General features: G+C 53.5%; 6 protein-coding genes across 6 annotated transcripts; 3 read left to right on the forward strand and 3 right to left on the reverse strand.

Moving 5' to 3' along the window:
• Positions 1 to 80: 80 nt before the first annotated feature.
• CCOS01_09395 (cytochrome P450) lies at positions 81 to 1804 on the reverse strand (the record flags this gene model as incomplete). The annotated part of the gene is made up of 4 exons (XM_060457554.1): positions 81 to 1031; positions 1098 to 1324; positions 1377 to 1621; positions 1698 to 1804. The coding sequence occupies 4 exons, from the start codon at positions 1802 to 1804 to the stop codon at positions 81 to 83; spliced, it is 1530 nt and encodes a 509-aa protein (XP_060312254.1).
• A 1013-nt stretch (positions 1805 to 2817) lies between these two features.
• CCOS01_09396 (uncharacterized protein) lies at positions 2818 to 3783 on the forward strand (the record flags this gene model as incomplete). The annotated part of the gene is made up of 2 exons (XM_060457555.1): positions 2818 to 2870; positions 2958 to 3783. 2 exons carry the CDS (start codon positions 2818 to 2820, stop codon positions 3781 to 3783), a joined length of 879 nt encoding a protein of 292 aa, XP_060312255.1.
• A 629-nt stretch (positions 3784 to 4412) lies between these two features.
• On the reverse strand, positions 4413 to 7377 carry CCOS01_09397 (phosphoenolpyruvate carboxykinase; the record flags this gene model as incomplete). Its single annotated transcript, XM_060457556.1, has 5 exons — positions 4413 to 5756; positions 6546 to 6579; positions 6689 to 6931; positions 7021 to 7069; positions 7272 to 7377. The coding sequence occupies 5 exons, from the start codon at positions 7375 to 7377 to the stop codon at positions 4413 to 4415; spliced, it is 1776 nt and encodes a 591-aa protein (XP_060312256.1).
• A 4840-nt stretch (positions 7378 to 12217) lies between these two features.
• Positions 12218 to 14522, reverse strand: CCOS01_09398 (elongation factor Tu GTP binding domain-containing protein; the record flags this gene model as incomplete). Its single annotated transcript, XM_060457557.1, has 3 exons — positions 12218 to 12274; positions 12335 to 14088; positions 14156 to 14522. 3 exons carry the CDS (start codon positions 14520 to 14522, stop codon positions 12218 to 12220), a joined length of 2178 nt encoding a protein of 725 aa, XP_060312257.1.
• Positions 14523 to 15541: 1019 nt separating this feature from the next.
• On the forward strand, positions 15542 to 17568 carry CCOS01_09399 (RanGTP-binding protein; the record flags this gene model as incomplete). Its single annotated transcript, XM_060457558.1, has 3 exons — positions 15542 to 15739; positions 15779 to 15813; positions 15870 to 17568. The coding sequence occupies 3 exons, from the start codon at positions 15542 to 15544 to the stop codon at positions 17566 to 17568; spliced, it is 1932 nt and encodes a 643-aa protein (XP_060312258.1).
• A 701-nt stretch (positions 17569 to 18269) lies between these two features.
• On the forward strand, positions 18270 to 21656 carry CCOS01_09400 (SNF2 family domain-containing protein; the record flags this gene model as incomplete). The annotated part of the gene is made up of 2 exons (XM_060457559.1): positions 18270 to 21200; positions 21273 to 21656. The coding sequence occupies 2 exons, from the start codon at positions 18270 to 18272 to the stop codon at positions 21654 to 21656; spliced, it is 3315 nt and encodes a 1104-aa protein (XP_060312259.1).
• Between the last annotated feature and the right edge of the window lie 116 nt (positions 21657 to 21772).

Consider the following 21772-nt stretch of genomic DNA (forward strand, 5'->3'; position numbering starts at 1 on the left):
CTCTGACTTACTTGCCTTCAATAGTTTCAAAAGTGACCACCAAAGGGAACGAGAACCCTCAAAAACGGAAGATTGATGGCTTAAAATTCGACATCAGGTCTACGTTGTACAAAACAGGGCAGGCCGTCCTTCATCGGCAAGGTAAGACTACTCTTGCTGACTCTCGTCGAGTCATCGACTCTCACGCAATCAAAGAGACCAGCTACGGTAGCAATTACTTGCACGGCAATGATCTCAGCCATCTTCTTCCCCAAACATGTTCTTGGCCCGCCGTTGAAGACTGGGAATTCGGAGGTGCTCTTGTTGATGACTTTACCGTCGACCAGCCATCGCTCGGGCCGGAACTGGTCCGCATCAGAGCCCCATGTGGTGCGCGAGCGGTTCATCGCCCAGGTGCACCAGACAATGACGGAGTTCTGGGGTAGAAAGGTGCCGTCCGGTAGCGTTGTCGCCTGAACAGCCTGTTTGATTTCGAAAGGGATCGGTGGGAAGATGCGCAGCGCTTCGTAAAAGACTGAGAAGACGTACGGCATCGTATTCGGGTTACCCCGTTCCGCAATGGCTTTCTCAAGTGAGTCCTCCTCACTTTGCTGTTTAATGTCGTCGACCTCCTCGCGGATCTTGGCTACAACCTCCGGGTGCTGCATGAGCAGGTAGAAGGTCCACGTCAGAGCCTGCGCCGTGGTATCTTTGCCTGCCGAGAGGTAATTCAGCGCGGCATCGGCAACTAGCTGCTCGTCTCCAATGGTGTCTAGCAATGACTGGACTAAACTGCCGGATATGTTGTCGAGCCTGTCGCTCCCCAGATCTTGTGAGACGTCTGGCGCGGTTTTGGGAGACGCTTTTCTGTCCGTCATCGCACTGGAGACTATGCTCTGTCCAAAGGATTTTACGACAGAGATGGATTTCCTCAGACGTGCTCCTGTGAGGATCTCTGTGAGGAACCACATTGGATTCTGGAACCGCTTTGCAGTCGCACCTGATGCGTAGTCGAAGGACAGGCCAAACGTGTCTTCTGCGTGCATTTCCATCTATGTCATGTGTTAGACGGAGCAATGAGAAGGACAGAATGGACTGTGAGAAGCATGCCAACATACGTTGTAAGCCATCTTGCCCATGACTTGGGTCGTGATTTCGTGAAAGACTGCCTGCAAGTCCACCACATCATTACCTGACTGGCTTCCAAGGTAGGCGACACTCTGAGATAGATACTGTGGCAACGCCACGTCTGTGAGAACTCTCAGGTTCGAGGTATTGAGGAAATTGAGGCCGGCCTTTCTCTGGACCTTCCACAGGTCGCCATCAACATTGATTATGCCATTACCTGTGGCCCGTAAGCGGAGTGATCATCAATACCGAGAGGCACTAAGACTCACCAAACAAGTCCCTCGATCTCCCCTTGAAGAATTCCCCCTTGGCAAATATGCCCTCGTTCTTGAAGACGTATTCTAGGTTCTTGGGATCGCTGATGATGACCCCTGGAGGTAGACTGGGAACAGAGATTTGCAGCGTTTCATAGCCGTAAAGTTGTTCACACTTGGTGAACCAGTCGAATAGCTTCTGGCGATCTCTGAGGAAGATGATGCCATTTCCGGCGAGCGGCAGTGTATTAGGAGGTCGCCTAGGCCAAAGTCAATATCCAACCAAACGGTGTATTCAATAGGTAGCTCAACAGGCTTGAAAGTTGGTGAACTGACCGTAATGGGACGCCATTCCTCCTCAGCCTTGGCTGACCAAAGATGGCGTATACTAGGAGTGAGATCGCAACTACTACGACGGCTGCTGAGGCATTGACCAGGGCCATCACGAGGCGATGTCCTTGATCTCTCGTAATGGAGATGTGGGACGACTTTCCACTACAACACGTGCCGAAGACACCATCCGCACTTTGAGACCCAATTTACCGTAAGTGAAAGACTGTAACTTCTAGCTTCTCGATCTTGACTAAACTCGGCCAGAAAAGGAATGGTGGAAGGAAGGCGTTGAGGAGGGGTGAGGAAGAATGATACCACGAAGTATATGATGACGAAGACGAAGGCCAACACGATTGTCCAATGGCCCCAACGTCTCAATACCTAGGCGCTGACCAGTGGGAGGGGAGCAATTGGTAGCTTGCATCCCCGACGGGGAAACTCAGAGTTCCATTGCACCGCTCCCGAGTAAGTCCACATTACTGCGTACACTAAACATCTCACCCCTGTCGAAACTTCAAGCCCTTGGCCCTTGTTACCTTTAAGGATAAGGTAGCTCCCCGCCATCATGTTGACGTTCTTTTCCAAGAACTCTTCACCTTACGTGCCATGATACCATCAAGGGTACTTACAACCAGACTTCAACGATGTGCCAAGTCAATCTAGCCTGTGATCACCTTGTTCTTTGGAACCCAGGTCGGTCTCAGGTGTTGCTTCCGTCGTGGTGAACTGATGAGGTACCTAGTGGGCACGTTTCCAGCGGAGCTTGGGGGGGGTCGGACCCATGCCCGGGCTGGAGCTTTCCCTGTCTCGAGCTCAGCACTAGCGAATGCGATAGCTCCCGCACCCGCCACCCCGTGCCGGCTAACGGCAGGGCACAGGGGGACCCCAATTCTGCTACGAACTTCCATCTGTCTCAACAAGAAGCACCGTGTAATAAAGCCCTCGTGGCCGCCAGATTGAACCTCCAGCCGATTTGCAAGGAGCTACACATCGGACGCTTTGCATGTGATTTGGTCACCTAAACTCTTCTTCCAGTACAATCAATTACATTAACTGCTCAACCGGCCACCAGTGTTAAACGAAATCCTGCTACGACAGCTACTTGCATCTCGACGTCATCACGATGGCGCCTCTCGTCCCGCGATTCCACCTCTTTGAGATTGACGACCAGACTTGGTGAGTTGCGCCTCCCAATTCCTACTTTCGCCTTTCACAATTCTCTCTGTCATCGCAGAAAGCTAACACATCCTCTCCCAACCCCAGGTTCCCCTCTTTCCTCCGAGCCTACGTCCAAGAAGGCCTCCACGCAGCCTGGGTCTACCGCGTCCCCGTCCTCCAAACCTCCTCCCCGGCCCGCGTCGCCGCCCAGATCCTCCAGCACGTCCTCGGTCCTCGCCTCCCCTCCTACACCTTCATCGACTTCTGCGCCGGCTCCGGCGGTCCCACCCCGGCCATCGAGCGCTTCGTCAACCGCCACCTCACCGCCCAGAAGCAGCCCAACGTCGACTTCGTGCTGACGGACCTGCACCCAAACACCGAGTCCTGGGCCCGCGCCGCCGCGCGCAGCGAGCATATCGGCTACGAGCCAAAGAGCGTCGACGCCGCGCACGCGCCGCGCGAGCTGGTCGACGGGTATACCTCCAAGGGCAAAAAGGTGTTTCGGCTGTTTAATCTGGCGTTCCACCACTTTGACGACCCGCTGGCGAAGGCGATTTTGAAGAATACACTCGAGACGTCGGACGGCTTCGCTATTATGGAGCTGCAGGGCCGCGACCTCTTGTCCTTCATCATGCCCGCGATCCTCGGTATCGGCTGCTTCATCTTCGCGCCGCTCTACGCATGGAGGCTACGCAGCTTCTCCGTCCTCATTTTCACCTATCTCATTCCGATTATTCCGTTTGTGTTGGTGTTTGACGGGTACATTTCTGCGCTGAGGACGCGGACGCCGGACGAAGTAGAGGCGTTGATGAAGTCGTGTGGCGGCCGGACTGAAGGGTGGGAGTTTAAGAGTGGTAAGGAGATATATATGCCACCTGTCGGGTCTGTGAGATGGATCGTGGCGGAGAAAATTTCATCTAGGGATTGGTAGATGCGGGGGGCTATGAGAAAAAGAGGAAGAACCTAGACTGAGAGAACATACAAAACTACAAAGTTACGAAGACAAGACCGATTTGCTGTTGGGTTTGATCAACTACAAAGATTTCATGTGCTTGCATGGCATCATTACTTGACAACGCAGGCACACTGACACTGAGAGATGACTGATTGTAACTTACATCCTTGATGAAGCTAATACCTTTGTTACAAATTTCCCCCCTGGGGCGAGTTGAGAACTAGTTGGCTAGTGACAAGTTCTGAGAGAGGTATCGAATTTTGCTCAAGTCGGTGCACTGCAGCCAATATAATTTAACGAGGTTGATAATAAACATTGGTGGGTCGGAACATTCACATTCAAAATTTGGAACGGTAATTTTGCTCCATGTTTATTCTCATTCTCATTCTATGAAATGAAGCACAGAACAGATATCACTCCGTTTTGACACCAAATCCCCAAAACTTGCCGCGGTATCCAATCCACGCGACAATTATGTTCGTGTCGGAACTATGTCGACGACACATCCTGATTTCCCAAAGTTGTACCCAAAAGATGATTAAAGAAAAGAGTCCTTCATAAATCCATAAATATGATCGCTAATCAACTCAGAGCATGCTTGCGCTTTAAACGACGGGACCGGCCTTGACGACCTCCTCGGTCGCTTCGCTGGCGTACTTCTTGAAGTTCTCGTTGAAGAGGGTGCCGAGCTTCTTGACCTCGGTGTTGAAGCTGTCGTTGCCGGCAGTCCAGGCGGCCTTGGGGTTGAGAAGCTCGTCGGGGACACTTGGGCAGGTCTTGGGGACCTGGAGGTTGAAGACTTCGTAGGTCTCGTACTCGACCTTGGCGAGCTCGCCAGAGTGGATGGCGTCGAGGATGGCACGGGTGTACTTGAGGGGGCAGCGCTTGCCTCCCTGAGCGGCACCGGCACCGACCCAACCGGTGTTGAGGAGCCAGGCATTGGCGTTGTGGTGCTCGATCTTGTCGGCAAGCATCTTGGCGTAGCGCATGGGGTGCAGGGCCAGGAAGGGCTGGGCGAAGCAGGAGGAGAAAGTGGCCTGGGGCTCGGTGACACCGTCCTCAGTTCCGGCCATCTTGGAGGTGTAACCAGAGATGAAGTGGAACATGGTCTGGGCGCGGTCGAGCTTGGAGATGGGAGGCAGGACACCGCGGGCGTCGCAAGTGAGGAGGATGATGTTGGTGGGGTGAGATTCTGACATGCAAGGAATCTTGGCGTTGCTGATGTACTCGATGGGGTAGGCGCAGCGGGTGTTTTCTGTCAGGGTGCAGTCATCGTAGTCGACGGCACGGGTCTCGGGGTCGAAGACAACGTTCTCAAGGACGGAGCCGAAGCGGATGGCGCCGAAAATATCGGGCTCCTTCTCGGCTGACAAGCCGATGGTCTTGGCGTAGCAGCCGCCCTCAATGTTGAAGACACCGCGGTCACTCCAGCAGTGCTCGTCGTCACCGATCAAGGCGCGCTGAGGGTCGGCAGAGAGAGTGGTCTTGCCAGTGCCGGACAGACCGAAGAAGAGGGTAACATCGCCGTTCTTGCCCTCGTTGGCAGAGGAGTGCAGAGTGAGGACGTTGTGCTTGATAGGCATCTCGTAGAAGAGGACGGTGAAGACACCCTTCTTCATCTCACCAGCGTACTCAGTACCGAGAATGACCATCTCCTTCTCGGCGAAGTTGATGGCGACTGAGGTGCCGGAGGTCATACCCTCGGTGTATCTGTTGGCGGGGAAAGAGCCGGCATTGTAGATGGTGTAGTCGGGGTGGAAGTGCTCGAGCTCCTCACGAGGAGGGCGAATGAGCATGTTTCTCATGAAGAGAGCATGGTAGGCGCGGGCGCAGATGACACGGACGCGGATACGGTACTTCTCATCCCAGCCGGCGTAACCGTCGACGACGTAGATACGGTTTCTGGTGTTGAGGTAGTCGATGGCACGCTCGCGGTTGATCTTCCAGACCTAAAAATCTCACATGTCAGCGAATGCTCAAAGAGAGGTTGGCCCCGGCGTTGGATGTGGGTCCAGCGCCGGGAGAAGCAGGAACATGGAGGCCGTCGGCACGCGGGGTGGGTGTGGCAGGAGAGAATGGGTGACAGGAGTGGAGTCATGAGAAAAAGGTTTAGCGCGGCTTTGCATTGGAAAGTGCGGGGCCGGCAACCGACTGCCTTCTTTTCTCATGCGCTGCACTCAAGGCCCAAAGGGGGACGAGGAGGGGTTGCAGCCTTTGATGACGACACTCCCAGTCGCAAAACTGCACCCGAGGAACCTGGCGGGGAACATCGGGGGAAAACATTGGATGAAGGGCCATCTCGATGAGTTCCCTCCGGCATGAACCGATGCGATGCGCCTGCATCGGTTCCTCGGATTTGTGCAAAAAGGACCAGCGGTAGTAGACTTTTTGCTTGCTGCGCGCAGGTGTGTACCGGTAGCAGTGCCGAGCTGAAGCATGACGCATTCATTGACAGCAAAGAAGTCTTCGGCAGTGCCTGAGTTCGTTTCGCTGCTGACTCAGAGTAGGGCTCAAGCTTGCAGCAGAAAAGGGCCCAGACACTTTCCAGAGTGACTTTTTTGCTGTCTCCGAAAGGTCGCGTGACAGACGGCTCTGTTTGGGTGCAAGCGCAGTTACCATGGCTGAGTGTCTTGGGGGGAAATGCGAATATCCCACCGATGACGAGCCACACAAACAAAGGACCAAGGGGAAGCGTGCCCACAGCACCATGACTCGATCTGGGTTGCGATTTCTCTTACCTCGGGTGACATGGGCTTGTTAACGGGGCCCCACCTGGTGAACATCGTGTTAGCAAATAGTTACGCATTCAATGGTCAGCGCCAGCCGTTCTGAAGCTGTGCGTGTTGACTACTCTGGCTTTGGAGAGGAAAGAGAAGCTTACCAGATGTCGTTCTTGGAGCTGTCCTCCTCGACAATTCGCTTGTCCAAAGGCGAACGACCAGTCTTCTTTCCAGAATAGGCAGTCAAGGCACCACTTGATGTGATGGCGGAACCGGTCTCGTAGACGAGGGCATCTTCGTAAAGGGCGGGGACGGAAGGGTTGGGGATAATGGCGACACGGTCGTAGTCAATGTGCGCGGTCTCGTGAAGCTCCTCCTCGAGCTCCGTGTGCTCCTGGTGAGGACTGCAAGTTGTGGGTTAGCCAGCTATTTCTGGTGTTTTTTTTGTCCAAAAACTGGACTTGCTGAACCAAGAAACAGCAGGGAAACTTACGCAACACCACCAGGGTGGAGAGGAGTCTTGTTAACGTTGCTAGCGATCACTGAAGGCGCCATGTTAGCTACAACTTGTCGATTGGTGAAATTGAATGATGGTGATTTTTTTTTGGGTGAAGTGACAAGTGGTATAAGGAAAGGATGAGACCAAGACTGAGTTTGCGTTGTTGTGGAAAAACTCGGGAAGGGGATGGGTGTATAAGAGGGTATATGACGATATAACGGAGATGAGATGTAGTGTGGACGTACTCTTGCGTAAGTCTGCTTGGGTTCCTTCTGCGAGAATCTGAGACTTTGGGCCTTTAACTTTGGGATCAGTGTAGGGAGAAGCAGTTCTCTGGACGGGATCCTTCATGGTTATAAAGAATTGAGTCGTTGGACGGGTAGGTCTTTGAGATCGGGTGAAGATGGTTTGGGTCAAGGCTTGGAGGCTTGTGGTTCTCGTCCGCTTTCAGGGATCACGAAAGGAATCGTATCCACACTTCTGGAATAAATTGGCCGGGGTGGACGGAGTAAGATGGGAGTGTGAGACTGGTGAGTACAAGTGTAGACAAAGCTGCTTTGGGTGGCTTGGATCTGAAGCTGGGCCGAGGATAGAAGGGCCAGAATGGGGTCTTGGACTTATAAGAACGGGCGCGGCGTGTGGAGTCGCGGGGGCGAAGACGCCGATGTCACTGGACGAATTGCCGTTGCTGCGAGCTTCACGATATTATCTCGGGTTCGGCGGAGGGGCGTAGATCCCTGTGCGGGTTCGGGATAGAGGAGGAATAGGGACAGAATCGGGGAGAGTTGGGGAAGACTTCTCGGGAGAACGTCTTGTCTCGATCCCTTTGTCACTTCGTATCTTTGCATGGTCCTTCCTAGGTTGGGAATGGAGGCGTGTAGTATACACTAGCACGACTAGGTACGGGAGAAAATGTGTGGAGGAAGTTGGAGAGAGGGGTGTTAGGGGTGTGTGATGAGGGCGTGTGGGCAGTGCAAAGGTAGGAAAAAGACAAAATGAAGAAAAAGAGACATGCAGCAGCAAGTTGAAGAGTGCGAGGGCATATCGGATTGCCTCATCGTCCCAAGATAACGAGGGCCCGAACTTGCCCGCCGTGTTTCCCTTCGGGCCATGTTATCGCGGGGCTAGGGGGGTGGAAGTGGTTGCGGCAAGGCAAAGTGAAGGGGCCAAATTTTACCATGTTCTCTTCGACAGCGTCTATCATGATGCACAATCCTGCAATCCACAAGTCCCACCCTGATCTGAGGTTTGAATCTGGAGCCCTGGAAGTACCTTCTTCTGCCTTAAGCAAGGCAAAGAGTACACCCCTCCATCCCCCCTCCTGTTGGCGCCTCCCCACAATCTGCGGGCTTCCTCCGTCTGTCTCCGTTGCGTCGGCCTGGTCCTCCCGAATCCTGGCTAACTTACCTCATCTTTGAAGCCGTCCACCTTCCCAGTACGTAAGTTGGGTATGCCAATTCACCATAGAGAGATGCGAAGGGGTCGTCTTGTGCATTTCTGCCCGTCTTTTACAGGTACCCCATACAGGTGACGCTTCGTCATTGGCTGCCGGTTCCTCTGTAATGCTGTTCGGCCAAAGGTACATGGAGATACAACAGTCAACAGACGAAAGAGTTCGGGCGGCCTCCGGGACAGACACGCTTGTCGCTCCGCTACATTGCCCTCAAATGTTGATTTCCCAGGAAACGACAGCCCGAAGAACAACTTCATTGGTGCTTAAGCTAGCTACATCATCGAACAGGAAATAGGATACTACCTCGATATGATTGGGCGCAAAACAGAGATCATAACGTGGAGGGGGATCCCGTTACACGTCGGCGCCAAAAAGAAGGCCGGACCATGAAGATCAATTATCCCACCCGCCGTTCACCCGGATAATTATTCAAATCTTGCTGGGGGCCCGGGGAGAACCTCCCCTTGCCGCACCTTAGGTCATCAAGCCGGACAAAGCCGCGTGCACGCCGAAAGTATGTCTGCGAATTGCGCAAGGAAGCCACAAAACTTCGGCTTCTGACTCGGCATCGAGTCAGCCTCGAATTAACGCTTCTACCTGCTCGGGTCGAACGCGACCTCGAATTAATGTGCCAATAGAGCAGAAACGGGTTTCCTGAATCAAAAAAGCATACGAATCAAGTCACCCGTTCCGTGCCGTACGTGGCCCGTCCGTTCAGATCGGTACGTACACCGACGTCTCCGTCTCAGACCTGGAGACTGAGCAGTTGCACATGCTATACCAAGGTATCTCCCATCTGTATGTGCAAAGTATAGACTCACACCTGCGTTCGATTACCGCGGTGCCTTGCCGCATCTACGCACTACTGTCTAAGTTATGCACCCCCGCTCCCCTCTTCGTAGGTACCCTCCACTGTCCAGCCCAGCCTGCCTTCACCCCGTCTCCCGCTCAGCCCAGTGAGCCCAGCAACAGGGGGAAAGAAAAGCACACGCAGCCAAGACTTCAAGACAGGTCAGTTTAACATGGCATTGGGAATATTTAGGCCAGTTCTCTTTTTTTTTTTGGTCTGATCTTTTTAGCTGCCTACTGCGGCGGCCCCTATCAGCATGTTACCCTGCGGGCTGAAGTTCTGGGAAATCTCAATGGAACTTGGCAAGTTGCGGCTCCGAATCTTTCCACAAATCTGAGAAGGAGCTACCTTACGCAGCATTCAGCGCTTACACGGAAAGTCTATACGTATTGAATACATATGGTTTCTAATGCTCTCTTCGTCCCTCTCCCCGTTACATGTTTCGTCCCCGCTTTGAGCCAGCCCCGAAGTCTTTGAACCCTCCACGGCACTTCCGTTCTCACTTTTTTCCTCGTCTGCCATTTCTGATACTCACCGTCAGTTTTGAAATTGCGTTCTGTCAAGTTTCCAGCTGTTGCTGCCCGGCACCAAGCTGCCGTCAGCTGTCTCTTTTTCTATGCAAAGAAAGCTGAAACAGCATTCACGATAATAATTAGGAACCTGAGCCACTTCCCAAGTTCCGATATCAAGAAGTTGGGACCAGTGTGTGCGCGTGCGCGTGTGCGTCTCTTGTTAAGCCCAACCCCGCCAACGCATCGCGGCAATGCAATGCGAGCAACGGAACACCTACCGGTAAAGTACCATGGCCCATCTAGCACACCCCTCCCCTGCTTGGTCTTCCGTAGGTAGTCTCTCGATCGGGCTTTCACGGGAACGATTGATGTGTATAATGTTGCTATGTGCAAGGAAGAAACATTAGAAACATAGCTCTGAATCATCCATGTGTCCTTATGCACAAATCCTCCTAATAACCCTTGGTATTGAGCGGGATGAGCCCCGAAATCTGACCAAAAGATGACGTTCAAGTTTGCTGCTACCTCACGTCGAGAGCCGCCTGGCCCCGCTTCGGAAACCCCCCTCTACATAAATTGCCCCTCCACATAGCCGAGCATACCTAGGACTTCGGTCCCCAGGCCCCACGCTCGCTGTCTATCCGGACGGATACAGGTACCTGAGTACATACGCTAGCGCAGACTACCCCGCGCCCCACGGGTCTCTACCAATGAGAGGTGTTCTGGAAACACAAAGGCTGACCTTCAGCTTCTCATTCCGACTTCTCCCGACTCTTGCTTCGGAATTCCCAGCTTTTTGCTCTCTTTTTCACCAGGTCTTGATTGTATCATATTGAACCGAATTTTGAACTAAATAGGCACGATAGATAGGGGAAAAGGGAGACATTGGTGTGCGACTGTCACATAATACGTATTCCGGTTGCCTTTGGTTCCTCAATCGTCTAGGGCTATAACACAACTCGATGCAGGGGGAGGGGGCGGTCAATCAAATACGGCTCCTACTGGGGCTGAATATTGATCCCATGGCCGTTCCGTCATATTATGTGTATATTCTTCCTGTGCGGCGTGCCTGAGCAAATGAATAGTACCTAACCTAAGCCTACCAAGGAAGGGGTGTGTTTTTTTACACGAGAATAGTCGAGACTTTGCTCATTCGCTTTGATGGTTGTTACTATTACGTACCTAGCCTCATTCCCCAGAGCCATGTGACGGACAGAAAAAGGAGGTCACCGACTCACCTTGCCCAGGCCAAGCCTTTCCAGCCCGTATTAAATTCCCAAGCATGGGGTAAGTGGTCACTCGGAACTTGCACGTTTTCAAAAAAATCTCTGGGGTAATGAGGAGGGAGGAGGGCGGAGGAACGACACCAAAAAAAGAAGAACTGAGATTGCAGCATCTCCAGACTCCAGACTTTCTTCCCCGTGGACTGGCCTGGCCATTTCGGAGGAGGCTCCCTCCCTCCCACCTCTAAGCTCTTTTCTCTCCCATCCAACCCCACGATGCTGGGCTGGGCTCCAGCCTTCCAACGTGACTTGACGGCTCGGGAAAAACGCATTACACACCGTGACAACACTGCCCATCGCATCCAGTTGGAATTGGCAAGCCTCCGTTAGGCCGGCATCACCCCCTTCGGCTCCGCTACTGCTCCACAGCAGATTGCCGTCCGTCATATCTCGGCTCCACAAAGCCAACTTGTTCTTTTTTTTCTTTTCTGCCCATACACCCATGTTGATTGTCAAGTTCCCAAAGTCGTGGAGACTCGAGGAGGGCTTCTGGGCCCAAAGATCCTCCCCTCCAAGCACGAGAATAACTCGGAGCTGCCGATGACCGCGGGGGCGGGGTGGGCCATATCTTATCACTGCCCCAATGCCCCCCCGAGAATGCCCTTATCATCGGAATCAATCGGAAGTGCAAAGAGTTCCATGCAGTCACCTCGGATTTCGTCAATCCTGATTCAGGCGCACATAATCACCCCTTCCGTACACATCACACACATGCACAGGGTCAAAACGTGAAGCCATCGTCATGCGCTTGTTTGACAAGGTTTGAGGTTGATTTTGAGTTTTCGAACCGTTCTTTCCGTCCCTACCCTTCCTAAATCCTCTTTGTTCCGAGAATGCCACGTACGGGGTCTATCATGCCGAGCCTTTCGCGGCCCGGTTCGTGTAAACGGCAATGGCCGCCCCCTTTTCCCCATGACGTCGCTATATTCTCTTTTACACATTTCCGCGCTGCTTTCTATGCACATTGGTCATGGCCCAGAACAGGTTCATCATGTTCCTGCGAACGTTCCTTACGCCTGCCAAATCCAAGGAGCGCTCGGCTCTCTTCCTCCGCCTGAAGTCAGCCGTGGGTTTCGTGTCATCTGGTATCAACTTAAGATGTCTCATCCGTAATCAGCTTCGTAATCTTGCCAATGGCAATGGTTTGTCCCTATTCCCCCGTGTGTTAGTCGTCAGGTAAAGAAAATCTGGAAATCGAGGCGCAACAAACCTGATCTCTGAGGGTGAAGCGACCCATTTGCGGGTAGTCTTCGAACTTCTCAATGCACACGGACCCGGCACCGCCAATGACTTGCAGACGAGCAATGATGCTGTCGCCCTTCTTCGCGTGCGAAGGAGGCAGCTTGCTCTTGCGGCCTGTGCCCTTCTGGAGCTTGTGCAGCAGCGCGGCAAAGGTTACCTCTTCGATGGCGGCGTGGACGTGCAGCACACAGTTGAAGCCTGCTGACAAAATGCTCTTGAGCTCCAGAATGCGGATCTGGGCCTCGAAAGTCTGGACGTTGTGCACCAAGCGCTTGGGCGAGCACAGGACGAATCCAGGCATGATGTCTTCCTCTTCAATGCCCCTGAGGCGGATGCGGACCTGGTCACCGCACTGCGCAACCTGCACTTCCTCCTCAGTCTCGCCGTACACGGCAGACACATCAATGTTTTGCTTGTTGGGCATCATGACGAGCGACATGCCCTTCTTGATGACACCGGCCTCGATCTTACCCTCGATCATGGTTCCGAGATCGCGGTACTTGCCGGCAACGGCCATCATGAAGGGTGCGTTGACCTTGCGCTCAAGAGCCTTCATACCGTCGAGGTACTCGAGCAATGAAGGGCCCTCGTACCAGTCGGCGATACCCTTGGCAATTCTCTCCTTGATGTTAATCGATTGCTGGGCAGCAACAGGAATGAAGAAGACGTCCGTCTTCAGGTTGTAGCCGGTACCCTTCAAGAACTGGGACAGCTTGGTTGTGCACTCCGTGTAACGCTCGTGAGACCATTCGACAGTGGCATCGTCCATCTTGTTGATGGCAACAATCAACTTGTTGACACCCTGAGTCTTGGCAAGCATAGCGTGCTCACGGGTCTGGCCACCACGCTCGAAACCGGTCTCGTACTCTCCCTTACGGGCCGAGATGACCAGGATACCGACATCTGCCTGGGAGGCACCACCAATCATGTTGGGGACGTACGTCTTGTGGCCAGGGGCGTCGAGAATGCTGTATCGTCGTACGTCCGTCTCGAAGTAACCCCTACCGACCTCAATGGTCTTGCCCTGTGATCGCTCCTCCTTGTTCAGATCCATGACCCATGAAAGGTACCAAGAAGGGTTACCGATATCCCTGGCCTCCTTCTTGTACTTCTCCATTGTCCGCTCGTCGACCATGCCGGTGTTGTAGAGGATAGAGCCACCCAAGGTAGACTTTCCAGCATCGACGTGACCGATGAAGATGATGTTGACGTGCTCCTTTCCGTAGATTTCCTTAAGAGTCGCCTCGTCGACATCGGCAGTCTGCTCTTTTTGGACGGCATCGACATCTCTCGTGACTCCCTTCTTCTCAGGTCCAGAGGGGCTGGAACGGCCTGACGAAGGAGCAGGAGAGGCCTTGCCAGACTTAGTGGTAGAAGCTCCCGTCTTCTCGATCGCCTTGGAAGCGGTTGCCTTGGCTCCGGCCTCGACTGCGGCGTCAGATGAGGTCTCCTTGGGAGCCTCCTCCTTCTTCTTTTCCTCCTTGGGGGGGACGGTGCCGCCGATAGAGAGGACCTTAGCCTTGGGCTTGGGGGCGTCACCGCCGATGCTCAAAACCTTGGCGCCTCCCTCGCTCTTCACTGCGGGCTGAGGTGCGGCTGCGGCTGCAGGAGCAGGAGTGCTGGAGCCAGAGGACGGGGCGTCAGTCGGACGCTTGGCGATGGTAGGTGCCGCAGCCTGGGGCTGCTGTTGCTGCTGCTGGCCGTATTGGGGGTAGCCTTGACCTAGAAGGTGATTATGTTAGGCAACTCTCATAGAAGAGAAGATGACTTGTCGATGTCTCAAACATACCGTAGGCTTGCTGCTGCTGGTAGCCCTGTTGGGGGTAACCGCCATAGTTGCCCTGGCCATATTGGTTGTATCCTTGCTGGCCGCCGTACTGAGGGAAGCCACCTGCACCACCAGCGCCAGGACCACCGTAACCTTGGCCGTAGTATTGCTGGTACTGTTGGGGATAGCCGCCGTATTGCTGGCCAGGCTGGAAAGCCTGGGCTCCTGGGGTGAAAGAGGAGGCTCCAGGGGTGAAGGAAGAGCCGCCTGGACGGAAGGCGCCGGCTTGAGGGTTCTGCTGGTTGAGATTGAGCTGCTGCTGGGCCTGGCGCGACAGGTTGTCGTCCTGGGCGGATGGGTCGTCTTCCCACGAGTTGAGGTTCGACATTGTGATGGGCTGCAGCGGGGCGGCAGATGGATGGGATTGTCGAGAGGTGAGGTGAGGTGAGGTGAGGTGTCGTGTCGTTTGTACACGATCGGGGAGCGTAATCGGGGGAGGGGGAAGAATGCGGTCAGAGATGAGCTAGAAGTGGGATGGGTCGTTAACGAGATGCGCCCCGAGGAAGATTTAAAGAGGGGCTGGAGGGTTTATTTTTCCTGCACCTCAGACGTGAACGGCGACCTCTGTGGCTCCAGCAGACCAGTAACAGGAGTGACACAATGGGGAGGCAAAAGATGAGCAACAACGTAATCTATGGGCCAGAGAATGTGACTTGAAGTTGGGCTGGAATGACTCACTTTGTGGGTTGATGGCTGCCGCCTGACTGAATTTCCAAGAAATAGTTCCTGTTCTGCCTCTGGTAGAATTTCGGGTCAGATTTCTAGAAGCTTTTCCTGGCCTTGTCAATTTTTTCAATGATATAACGCAGCGGCTCTGTGTCTGCTAGCATAGAGACCTGACGAACGTTTTGAAGTGCGGGCCCCACCACTTGGCGGGGTTGCTGCCTCGACTTTTGGCTGGACACCGCACTGTCCTCATCTGGCAGCAACTCAGAGGTACGTAGCCAATGAGGGGCAATTTGTGCCGCTAAAATCAGTCTTGCCCCTCGCCTGGGCACGTGAGAAGCGCGGGGCTGGTGACGGCCTTCGCACTGTGTTATGGATCCCTTCTACCCGATGCAGCCCAGTTGGCAAGGTACAGCGGTCAGTGGGTGCAGCTACCTCAACGTCCTTACAGGGCTTCCATGGACTGACGGTTAAGGCTGTGAGATGCGATCCCGTCTTTTTTGAGATTCACCTATGGCAACCTGCCTCAGGTATCCCGGCCAATTCATTCATCACCACCTGCAGGGGTTTCTTTCTTTGTTCTCACTTTCGTATTACAGTCTACACATCAACCCATCTTGCTGGCTGGAGACCTAACTCAAGATCTGTCCTTCTCCATACCAGCATGGGAACTGAACAGTCATGGACGCCTTACTTGCGAAGCTGGGAGCCCAGGCAATGAACATGGCCATCAGGTCAGGCATTGCCTTGACCTCAACCTATGCCTTCTCCCAGTGTTCTCGCCTCATGAAGACTGTCGATGATCGAACTGTCCGTTCAGATATCAAGAAGCTCCAGAAGAGGCTGGACAGCAAAATCAAGGCAAGATTCCACCTTCTGGTTATGACTTACGGCCATACATGCTGACCTCGCTGACAGATCGTCTCTCCTGCAATAGATCTCATAGAGTTCAAGTACATCATCAATGATTCCCTCGAGAATCGAGACTTGTTTGCTGATTACCTCTTAGATCAGGTAGAGGAAACGCCTTCTTGGAGTCAGCCCTTCCTCTGGCCAAGAGTCTTCGTCGAGATATCGTAGCCCTAGGTCGTCGGGTCGAACAAGCAGCTCAAGCTGGAGAAGCATCACGAGGGTCTTCACGACAAAGTATCGACTCTGAGAGGCAATTCGAAGAACTGAAAGCCATCATCAAAGACATGAAAGATCTCTTGGCCCAGCTGGACAATGATATTCCCCTGCTGCATATGGCCATATCAGCGTCAGGAGAGAGTCTTAATTCTGCAATGTCCCCCCATATATCGCCTTCGAGGTTCTCGCAAGCAGGAACGTTCCTCACCTATGGTGATAGTCAATTCGCCGTCGATCCTACTCATCCGGTGCAGATTGGACCCATCTTTACACTGTCAATCTACATGCTGTTCCTCGGTCACTCCTCAAAATCTGCCAAGGGAAGCAAGCATGCTGCAAACCCGCAAACACCCCAAAAAAGCTCCTTCGGCGAAAGCGCTCAACCTTACGGTATTGGAGAGGGGGACCGCAAGCCATTGTGGCAAGAAGTCATGCACAAAGCCAGGGTACGACTGTGTCGGACACCTATGGACCATGTCTTCGACTCTGAAGAAGGCTTTCGACCGAAAGCGCCCAAAGATCAAGACTCTGACGAATCAAGGTTTTATGGTTCAAATCCTTTCGGCTTTGGCCCGCGCAACGAGTATGCTTACCACTTGGAAATCATTGAGGACCTAGATGATGGGCGCGCTCATGACGACCTGGAAGCAGACGACACTCCGTATGACGATATCGTGCGGGCGGGTATTCGTGAGTCTATACCGATCTATCAAATATCCAGGATCTTCTACGCCGACACTGGCCGAATTCTCAACATTGGCAGTGACGACGGCGACAACAATCCAGTCTTGTTGCTGAAACGGGACGTTCTTGCCAAGCCACCTCTCAAGACTCAAGAGGAAATGATGTCTTTCCAGGATGAGCCGGACTCACCGACAGCTTTTAGGGCCGGTAGTGAATCAGAAGACATAGATGAGCAGGATGACGTTGACAGGCAGCTTCGAGAAGAGAGCGCAGCGCTGGACACCCCTCAAGAATTGCCTGAGCCTCCCGTTTCTCATCCTCGCAGAAGCTTCCCGAGCCACTTAGATCCGGAATGGATCGCTCTGGAGGTTTTCGAAGAGGATGAGTCGGATAGCAGCGATACGGAAGATGAAGATGTTGTTGAGCAGCTGCCTAGCTTACCAAGGTTGGCAACGCCTACTTCGGCAAGAGGGTCTCCTAGACCAGCCTTGCGGAACTCTCGCACTTCGCTGGACTCGAGACTCATGGCACAGATCCAGAATTTATCTGTGCAGTCATCCCCCTTCAGTAGAAGCGTGAGATCGCCGACGCCGACGCAGCCCTTCTCGCAGGAAGTGGCAAAGCATTCGCTGAACAGTTCAGACTCGTTCGCGGCGAGGTCACCATTTTATGCTGTCGTCACTTCTCTGTCTCTCATGGAGATGCTGATTCGACTGACGAGTTTGCAAGAGTTCCAGCAGGCACCGCATCTCACGATGCACGACCATATCCTGAACTTCTTCTTGGAGGAATCATCGACGACTGGGCTCACGGGAGAAGAGCGTTTGAGGGCTCGAACGGAGACGAAAAAGCGTGTTGGTTTTGATCCATACACTGATACCCCATCTAGACAATAGAAATGCTTCTAAATTAGACGAAAGAATATCAATGCCTTCTAGGGTGTAGCCTGTAATGGCACACTGTGGTATATACTTGTCTCGGTGAGACTCGGTGAAGTAAAGTGGCCGGGAGTGCGGGCTAGAACTCTGCACTGTCCCTAAGATAGTGGCAGTGCACTGTCGCACAAGACCCCTAGCAGGTGTCCCACAATCAAGGTATATTGTGGTGTCGCGCTCGTTGCCCGCCCGTTGCTGGGGAGAGTTATGTCATTGCTAAGTAGGCGGTACCGACGGCTTTCACATCCCGTTCACAATTAGGCATTTTCCCCAGCAATCGCATCCATTTACACATTTTGAGCTTCCTGGACGCGATCAGCCATTCTACTACAAAGGGGGCGAGTACCACCTAGTCTCCTAAGTGTCCTGGCACTATATCGATCCCTCCCATGAAATTTCTATGAAGTTGGTAAAGCCCACATTCGCTTGTTTTTCTCCCCCCTTCTTTCCTGTTTTTCTCTCTGGATTTACCCCTCCAAGAGTCCAACATCCAACTGACACCTTTACGCCGAAACTCCAGAAAACCAGGCGCCCATTTCTCCTTCCAGCCTAGAAACACAATTTCCTCTGAGAGATCCTCCGACCTTCCCCCATCTCATTGCAGACAAAAACCGCATTCCGACAATATTCACGAAGACAGCCCGCAGCTGCGCTACACAGTCATGGTTAACCAAAGGAATCCGGCCAGAGGCCCTTTGCGCCCGGTCAATCCTAACGACGATTCGCAATCATCAACTAGCCGCGAGCTTCCAAAGACGAGCAACCCGAGTAAGGAATCCCGTGGTGCCGCACACTTGCTTTCACGAGCTGAAAGTCGGGACTCAGCTTCATTCGACCCTGACGACCTTGCCGCCCAAGTCGGTTCCATGCGCTTGTCAACAACACCGAAGTCGAAAGCATCCGCAGCGATCCCGAATTCGTCTGCGAGGCGCAACCCGCCAGCCTATCGCCAAACGAGTCCTGATCTGGTCGAAATATCCCGCAACGACTTCAAGCCGCCTCCTCGACCAGCTCCGAAGGCGAGCGAACCAAGCTCGCAACACGAGCAGTCAATACTGCACTCCGATGCGTTGGAGTCATTCTTCTCGGATGTCAAACGTCATGATCCATTTCATTCTTCGTCGTCACAGCCTGTTTTTGGTCATCCTACCAAGATTCTGTCCTCTCTTAAGCAGAAGGCAACAGGTATCTTCAACGAAAGGAGATCACGCCCCGAGCATCACCGACCTCAGCAGATGGCTGTTCCATCAGTCCCTCTCTACCAAGACAGGAAACCCGAGCCACCCACACTGTATAGCTCCATAGGCCCCGATGCCAACCCTTCGACCTTTAGGCCCACCACAACCTTTGGAGAAAACGAGTTCTGGACAGACCCTGCGAAGGCGTCGTCCGATCTGAAGGCTTTACTGGAGGGCGGAATGGAATCAGGGGATGAGGGCGAAGAAAAGGAGAAAGGCGAAGCCGTGAATGACGGTACCGTGGAGGGCCTCAAAGTGAAGCTTCTGCCTCACCAGGTTGAAGGTGTGGAGTGGATGCGAGGTCGCGAACTCGGCCCAGTGAAGAAGGGCAAGGTACCTAAGGGTGGCATTTTGGCGGACGACATGGGTCTTGGCAAGACTCTTCAGACCATTTCCTTGATACTCAGCAACCAAAAACCCAACAAGGATGAAGCGGGCTGGAAGAAGCACTTCAGCGGTATCGAGAAGACAACCCTCGTGGTCGCGCCTCTTGCCTTGATCAGGCAGTGGGAGGCGGAGATCAAAGAGAAGGTGACCAAGTCGCACGGGCTCAAGGTTTGTGTTCATCATGGACCTCAACGCACGAAGAATTTCAAGGACCTCGCATTGTACGACGTCGTAGTTACAACCTATCAAGTATTGGTTTCTGAATGGGGTCACTCCTCAGAAGATGAGAAGGGTGTCAAAGCAGGCGCTTTCGGCCTCCATTGGTGGCGAGTTGTGCTCGACGAGGCACATACAATCAAGAACCGCAACGCCAAGTCGACAAAAGCCTGTTACGCTCTGCGTTCAGAGTATCGATGGTGCCTGTCAGGAACCCCGATGCAGAACAATCTGGAGGAGCTGCAGTCCCTCATCAAGTTCCTCCGTATCAAGCCATACGATGATCTCAAGGAATGGAAAGAGCAGATCGAGAAGCCTCTCAAGAATGGCCAGGGCCATGTGGCAATCGGTCGGCTTCACAGTCTTCTGCGATGCTTCATGAAACGACGCACGAAGGAAATTCTCAAGGAAGATGGTGCCCTCAACCCTGGCGGCAAGCCAACTAAGGAAGGCGAGAAGTCCACCACTGGCTTCAAAGTCACGGAGCGCAAGGTCGTCACAATTGCCACAAAATTTTCCCCAGCAGAGCGTCGCTTCTATACCAGACTGGAAGCTCGAGCCGACAAGAGCATCGAGCAAATGCTTCAGGGAAAGATCAACTATGCTAATGCCTTGGTTCTGCTCCTGCGGCTCAGGCAGGCTTGTAACCATCCAAAGCTGCTTGAAGGCAAGCTCGAAAAGGACAGGGAAGCGTTGTCTGATGCCGCCCCGAAGACCGCGCGCGGAGACATCGACTCTCTTGCTGAAATGTTTGGCGGAATGGGCATAGTCTCAAGGCAATGCGACGTCTGCGGTCGTGAGTTGCCGCGGGACGTAGCCAATAGCGGCAAAGACACCTGCCAGGAGTGTCGCGAAGACCTGGCGTATTTCAATGAGCACGAGACGCCGAAGTCAAGGAAACAAAAGAAGCAGAAGAGCAGTGTCAAGAAGGTGGTGCGGAAATCCTTAGGAGGGGATGCCGAAGAAGACACACCGTACAAGCCCAAGGCCAGGAGGCCCAGAAACAGAAACGTCGTCGTGGATAGTGATGATGAGGAGGCAGACGGCAGCTGGCTCGTACCCGAGGACCAGCAGGGCCAATTGCGGATGGGCAAGGCCGGCGGCGAAGAGGATGAGAATGCTGAGGGAGGTGGCGAGTGGATTGGTGCGAATGATTCCAAGCACGATTCCGAAGACGAAGACGATGACAGCCAGCTCGACAGCTTTGTTGTGAAGGATGACGAGGACAAGCACGGTCAGGATGGCGACCAGAGTGACGTCTCCGACGACAGCCTCCTCTCAATAGGAGCGATAGCATCGCAGGTCAAGGAGGAGAAGCTCAGATCTTCGCAGTCGCGTGTTTCGGACTCCGAAACTGATTCGGAAGAAGACACTGGTGTAGATGAGTCGGAGCTGCATTCCGACAAGGACACCGATTACGATCCTGCGAGCAAGGCATCCAAGGTTCTGGCCTCGGCCAAGATTCGCGAAATGATGCAGATTCTCCACAAGGAGGCCCGCAAGCACAAGTTCATTGTCTTTTCGCAATTCACGTCCATGATGGACCTCGTTGAGCCTTTCTTCCGCAAGGATGGGCTCAAGTTCACTCGGTACGACGGCAGCATGAAGAACGACGAGCGCGAGGCTAGTCTGGACCGTCTTCGCAACGACAAGAACACGCGTATTCTTCTCTGCAGTCTCAAGTGCGGTAGCTTGGGTCTCAACTTGACTGCGGCGACTCGTGTCATTATCCTGGAGCCTTTCTGGAATCCTGTGAGTCTCCCCTAGCGTTTTGTTCGAGACAAATACATCTTCCAGTGTGCTAATCATCCTACCTCTTTCTAGTTTGTCGAGGAACAAGCCATCGACAGAGTACACCGCCTCACGCAGACGGTCGACGTCATCGTCTACAAGCTCACCGTGGAGAACACGGTAGAGGAGCGCATTCTCGCGCTGCAGGACAAGAAGCGACTCCTCGCCGAGACGGCCATTGAGGGCGGCATGAAGAAGGACGCCTTCAAGCTCGGATTCAAGGAGATTATGGATCTGTTCCGCCGCGATGCCCCCCAAGCGCCCGTCATCGGCCTTGGTGATTCTTATCCTGACCCGTCGGCCTCCCAGGCCACCTCGGCGAGAACGAGCAGGCAAGGGTCTCCCGAGTCCAGCTTGGTTGCGGGAAAGAAGAAGGCCAAGAAGCCTGAGCACGAGATGTTTGGTCGACGTTGGTAGAAACCCCTTTTTTTATCACTTTCTATCCTGTCTCGTCCTGGTGGGCAATGTTATGGAGTAGAAGGGAAAACATGTTTCGCGCATTATGACGGGAAGGAGGCAGTGTGCGTTTTGGG

This window comes from Colletotrichum costaricense (assembly GCF_030867565.1).
Source record: "Colletotrichum costaricense strain IMI 309622 chromosome Unknown Scaffold_9.1, whole genome shotgun sequence".
Taxonomy (NCBI): Eukaryota; Fungi; Ascomycota; class Sordariomycetes; order Glomerellales; family Glomerellaceae; genus Colletotrichum; species Colletotrichum costaricense.